Consider the following 6,402-nt stretch of genomic DNA (forward strand, 5'->3'; position numbering starts at 1 on the left):
TTCATGAGTTCAATATTGTTCATTTTGGCACATTTGTTTGTTTAATGTCCGATCCCCTGAGTAGGCTTATCTCTAGGGACACCATTTAATATTAAGGATCATTTTTGGGTCCCGAAGGTGTCCCTTAATATGGGTTCTACTGTATTATGTATATATTGCAATTGCTGGATTTTAGGATTTGGTTTACAACCTTTTACGTCAATACAACATTATGTGACACATGGGACTTCGAGACTGAATATGCTAACAATTTAATGAGATAAATTTTTATACCTCCCTGTTCCTATCGTCGAGAGCAATTAGATCCTCTACAACATTTCTTTGAAACTGAGACTGAGAAATTAACCAGATGTAAATACGGTATCTCATAATCATATAACAAGGAATATTTCTTACACAAAACGCTGCTCGTCGCAGTTTTAAAGATATATTATTGTCCCCCTGAAAAATATTTTTTATTTCAAATTTGTTTTTGAATGTGCCTAGAACTATAACTGCTGCTAGCTTCTGAATGAGTAGTCCTCTTGGGACGTACCTGGCTAAAGCAGCAGCGTGAAAAAAAAATAATTACAGTACATCGAGAATCTTCAGTAACGTTTCTTTCTTCTCCTTACTATACTCCTGTGAAGAAAATGGAATATTCCCAAGCGCATTTCGTTGTTGAGGGCGGTAATCGTAATATCTGGAAACAAAAAAAGAAGGCTAGGGCCTAGTTTTTAAACAAATTAAATCGGGTAGGTAGGTCTAGGCCTCCCAGTATAATATAAGTAAGACTTAGGCCTACTAGACATAAATACGGTAGCCATGTATAGTACGCCTATAGCTACCGTGTTTGTATTACATATAGCCCTGTTTAGGGCCCAGCAGTCTCTAGTCTACTGCCAGGCTAGTTACAAAATAAATAGGCCCTCCAAATTCCAAAGAGGGTCTATGTATGAACTAGGCCTAGGCCTATGCCTAGCCTAGAGTTTAGGCCAGAGAGAGAGTAGTACTACTACTAGCCTACCTAAAGAGTAGGCATAGGCCTATTACTACTATACTAAGGCAAAGCTAGGCTTCTAAACTAGACTTTAATATTTTTCTTTGAAAAAAATAATTCTGAACTTTAAAAAAAAAAAATGCTATTTTAAAGTCACATAATGTTAATTTATATAACTATGCCATAGTAGTATTTAGTATTTATGTACTATAGTATAGTATTTTATAAGAAATAAATATCAAATTTTTAACCGGAAGTCATCAGTCATCATCATCATTGCTGCTTAAATTTAACAATGTGAATAACGTACTAATATTAAAACTACAAACATGACATATTCATATTTTATTCATCTTTATTGTTCATATGAAATGTGCATATAGTGTACTGTGCAATCATCGGAACCCATTTGACTTTATTTACTTGGGAATATTGAATTATACAGCAGCTAAGCAATACAATGAAGGATTTTGTATGTTGTTGAACAGTTCACCTACCACCAGCAACTCTGATGTCATGCTATTAAGAAAGTTTGTAAGCAGAATATAGACAATTATCAGGGCCGTAGCAGAAGGTTAAAACAAGCAAGACTTTAATTTTAAGAAGATTTTAAATAATATAATAATCATATGTGTTGTGCCTGGAATTGAGGGAGTGGCTGGTAAAAATGTTTATCTGCCAATTTCTCATGCATTACCATAATATTTTACATTTATCGTTGATGTTGATGTTTGTTTCTATTCACTCTAGGATTTTTGTATAATGATTACAAAATGGGTTTGAATGCATCAACAATACCTGGAGATAATGGAGGAATCATCTCTGAATTAACTTCACCTTTAAAAGATGACTGGATAATTCAGCATGCTGATGCTTGCGGATGTGAGTATTCTAATAATGTTTATTAGTTGATTGGAGATTGGACATTTTCATGAGTTCTAGATTGACTTAGTGGCTGTGCAAACTAGTAAACCCCCTACTTGTCTGAAAGATGTACTAAGTTCTTTAAAGTGCATTGGACCTATGGTTAATAGAAGACTCGTTCTACCACCAGAACCATGGTGCGTGTGAGCCTCGAACCCTTGCCAATATTATGGCTATGAGTTATAGTTCAACTGTCTTAACGCTCGGCTACTCACACATTCAGAATAATTTATGTATTGATTGATGATTGATGTATTTTTATTAGTGACAACAATAGAAGTAAAGCAGTTGTGGAAACGCTTTAATGAGCTTGGCTGTAATCAGGAAGGCATATTGTATGCAGGTTCCTTACCTAATGATTCTCCAACCTCTGACCCATTTGTGAGCAAGGTAATTTTTAAACCAGCTTTCGTATTCTCTCACTAAAGCCTCGATCGCACACAGATTTAATTTGGTCAAATTAACTGAGTTACCAGCTATAATTGACCAAGAAATCAAAACCCAACAGTTAATTTTGAATAATGAACTTCATTTTTACAGATTTTTAAGCAATTTCCAAAATCAGCCGAGGAAGCTATAACATTTCAAACCTTCTGTGCAGCAACTAGATGGTTATCAGATGAATCCATAGATGGAAAGATAAGAGGTTAAAATATCCTAAATTTCAGATTAAAGACCCATTCCCTAAAATTTGTGACGTTTTGTAAAAATAATGCATATACAGTGTATTACTTTTAAACCATTAAACCAGGTCATTCCATGTCTTAAATGTACGTTTTATGGTAAATTATGATAAAAAGAGAGAAACAATGCACTACCTATGTAGCTCGCGGTGAATATCCTCTCGTTCAACTACTTGTACAGTAGTGATACTTGTAAAACAAAGGAATAATTAGTTTTATCTGTTGATTTTATTGTGATTAGAGAAACATTTGTCATGTCATGTCACTAGTCATGGCATTATTGTTGGAAACTAAAAATTAACACATATTTTTAAATCATTTTAGCTGTGTTTGCCGTTTTAAACAATGGAAGACCACTCAATGAAGATGTTTTGATTGAAATTCTCTCTCAAGTTTATTTGGAAGACAGTCAAGTATTAAAACAATATTTCCATTGTCTTTGTATTCCTCATGTTTTACTAATTTATTATTTCAACAATATTTTATGAGGGTGGTGAATTTGACAAGAAACTAACATAAAAAAAGTTTACAAAAATGTAAAAAAAAAATTAAAATAAATATAATTTATATATAATCAATTAAATACAATAAGGAATATTAAATAATAAAAATTTTAAAAAAGAAATCAAATAAAAAAGATAAATTGGAATGAATATTGCATTAATCATATTCTCTCTTTTTTTGGTGAATAAATGTATACCTGTCCTTACAATAGTGCCAGAGGGAATTCCATAATCCAATAATTATTAATATTTTACTGTATACTCCTAGGAGTCAATAAGAAGAGCAGCAGTTGTATTGCTGAAACAGATTGATAAGGACGGAAATGGCGCCATCACAGAAGACCAGTTTTCTTCCTGGGTCACGACCCTTCCCCATGACACTCTGGAGGCCATTCTTAAGTTTGAAATTAGTCAGCAGAATGACAAGGATGGTATTTCATCTTCTACCACACCTGTTAAGGTATGTAAAGGACATTTCGAAAGAAGTAATAAATATAGAAATTCATGGTATAAGCACTACCTTACCTGATTTTTAGTTACTTATCATTGGCGTGAGAGCGGCCAATCGATATGATAACTCTATGATTTGAAATCTGTTTCTTTAAGAGCTAATCAGCTCCTAGCATTCTTTTTGTGTCAAATGACATGAAATAAGTTTCTTGGTGCAAACTTCACAGGAGTCTCATAATCTAATTTCTATGCCAGTTGTGGAGACAATGGCATATATAAAACAAGTTTTCTGATCAAATGAAGTCAGTAATTTTGTTTTAGGTTGCAACTCTGGGGCAAACGGGCAACTAACCTCGACAATATAAAGCTAGGCATTAGTAAACAGTGACCGTATGGGCAGTTATTGTTGAAATAAATAAATAGAATAAATAAATAAACCCTTCATTGTAAAGTTTTTAAGCCTTCCCACTCAGACTAATCAGTCTACAACCTTCCATTTTGAGCCAATTGATTATGTCTTGTCTTTTAGACACCGCATTCTACAAAGGTCTCCAGGCCAACATCTCTTGGAGGACCAGTAGTTACAGAGGATCAGTTGATGGCAGTGGCTAAGCAAGTGTATGATAAAGACTGGCTCTTGCTTGCAAATAAGCTAGGCTTCACTCTGATGGAAGTCCAGGATATTAAAGAGAACTACACAACCAAAAGACAACAGGTATGTTGCTTTTTCTGCATTATCATCTGCATCCTTCAGATACAACATTCTTGCCTTGTTTCCGCAGCCAAAAATTAACCAATTAAAAGTAACCGATAATTAACCAATTCCACTCGAGAAAAATTAACCAATAATTATCTCATTCAAATCGGATAATTTATCGGATAAATGCAATAATTGTTAACCTTTGACCTGAAGGACACATTTTTGCGTTGTGATTGGGAATCTGGTTGTTTGGCAATGACTGATCATGCGCACTCTTTATTTTTTTTTCATTGGTCATATGTACATAATATGAACTTTGAAAAGACTGAGAAAAGGATTTGCTTCCTCCCATGGTGCACTATGGGTATGGTATTATCATTTAATAAATTGTTTCTTTCTTAACACTTAACTTTGCTTCATTTGGATAAAATGCTATCATATGTATTGTCTTGTGAGGTACAATAAAACATCTTTGGGTACTCCATTATATGGGAAACTTTCTTGTTGAAATGTGAATTGAAGGAGAAATATATGTGTTAACACTATAACCAAACCAACCCCTTTTCAGGGGACAATTTGTTGGGTCCTGAAGGTGACCTTTAATAGGTTCTATTGTATTTTTTTAGTTCATGAAATATTTGATTTTGCATCTGTAGGTTGAAGAACTTCTGAAAGAATGGAAAAAGGAAAATGGTATTACAGCAACTGTTAATGTAATAAAGCGAGCATTGGTCGAAGCAAACTTTGAAGCAGTCGCCGAAAAGCTGTGAAAATGAGGTTAAAGATATGAAAATGTCTGTGTTCTATCCAGATAATATTTAACATTGTTCTTGTTCTTGTTGTATTGTTGGTGTAAATATTGAATTATCAAATTGTTGTTATTATAAAACCACCCTTGTTCATAAACCCACCCCTAAGTGTGGGAGTAATATTGCCCTTTTGTATAAGTTTGTCCCAAAACTTGTTCAAGAATTGTGGGAGGGTCCTTAGTACAGTATTAATTTTAAAGGAATTATTATAGATAAATTTAATGGTGCTCTATTTTATATATATTTTATTATCTGCAAATATTTGGTCACATTTTATGTATACATATGTATATTTAATTTTTTTGCTGATACAATTCCTACCAAAAATATGTGTTGAAATTGATATTTTATTATTAATAATGAAGGTTTTTTACTACGTATATTTATCTGAGTGTATATTTATGAAACATGATTTTCATTTTACCAAAATTATATGTTTTTAATACTATTTTAGTTTGAAATAATTTTAAACTTTAGTTTTACACATTCCATATTTATTTGAGATATATTTTTATTATAATATTTTCTATAACCTTGATCCATATTATATTATACTTTATTATAATATTTAGTTCTATGCAAATCTGTATATTTATTGTAAAATGTGCAATTTCCTATGAAACCCAATGTGCCTTTGTAATTTTCAAGATTATTGTTCCTGAAGTTTTACCTACAAAAAATGTACAACATACTCAGACTTGTTTGTATGTAAAGTAGTACAGTATTTTGTGAATATTTCCTATTGGTATTCTGTTCTTTCCTGTTCTTTGTTTGTTGACAAAAAATTAAAAACCATGATAAATTACTCTGATACTAACTGTACTACAATGTTATTATACAGTTTATAATACTAGATTTAAATTAATTATTCAGAATGTGTTTATTGCATTTCACTATTATCGCTATAATTAAAACTATACTGTATTCTTCCGGTGTATACTATGAATACAGTAGGTGGATTACTGTTATAATAATCTATTTGGCGTATGGTATTTTTGAATAACATTGATCATTTAGTTTGTGCTTGTGTAGCCTACTACATTAGGCATGGATTATTTAGTAATAATAATAGGCCTACTGAAATTAAATGATTCTGTTAGTTAGAATGTTGAATATTATTATAGTAGGCCTACATATAACATTGTTTTGTCTTTCCATGTTCAAGCAATATTATTCATGCACACCTTTCATATGAGTTAATCTTGGAATGTGTTATATGTATTGAAGTGTTTCCATCATTGTGGTGTGCAATAAATGAAACCAACATAATTTGATGTGTATTTTATTGATTGCTTGTATGAAGAAGTTTTTTTGTACAAGTGACAGGTGCAGATCCAGAGTGGGGGAGGGGGAA

At 32.2% G+C, this 6,402-nt stretch overlaps 1 protein-coding gene across 1 annotated transcript; it reads left to right on the plus strand.

Moving 5' to 3' along the window:
* Positions 1 to 667: 667 nt before the first annotated feature.
* On the plus strand, positions 668 to 6,311 carry LOC144844400 (uncharacterized). The gene is made up of 8 exons (XM_078701295.1): positions 668 to 734; positions 1,730 to 1,861; positions 2,169 to 2,293; positions 2,444 to 2,549; positions 2,911 to 2,999; positions 3,358 to 3,549; positions 4,069 to 4,254; positions 4,896 to 6,311. The coding sequence occupies exons 2-8, from the start codon at positions 1,753 to 1,755 to the stop codon at positions 5,007 to 5,009; spliced, it is 921 nt and encodes a 306-aa protein (XP_078557421.1). The 5' UTR covers positions 668 to 734; positions 1,730 to 1,752; the 3' UTR covers positions 5,010 to 6,311.
* Positions 6,312 to 6,402: the final 91 nt, after the last annotated feature.

This window comes from Antedon bifida, chromosome 6 (genome assembly GCF_963402885.1).
Source record: "Antedon bifida chromosome 6, ecAntBifi1.1, whole genome shotgun sequence".
Lineage (NCBI taxonomy): Eukaryota > Metazoa > Echinodermata > Crinoidea > Comatulida > Antedonidae > Antedon > Antedon bifida.

Excerpts from the sequence above, each read along its gene's own strand:
- LOC144844400 (XM_078701295.1), top strand. The coding sequence starts at position 1,753 with ATGGGTTTGAATGCATCAACAATACCTGGAGATAATGGAGGAATCATC. Across the intron at positions 2,550-2,910 it reads CATAGATGGAAAGATAAGAG|CTGTGTTTGCCGTTTTAAAC; the intron begins GTTAAAATATCC and ends AAATCATTTTAG. Across the intron at positions 3,000-3,357 it reads TTTATTTGGAAGACAGTCAA|GAGTCAATAAGAAGAGCAGC; the intron begins GTATTAAAACAA and ends GTATACTCCTAG.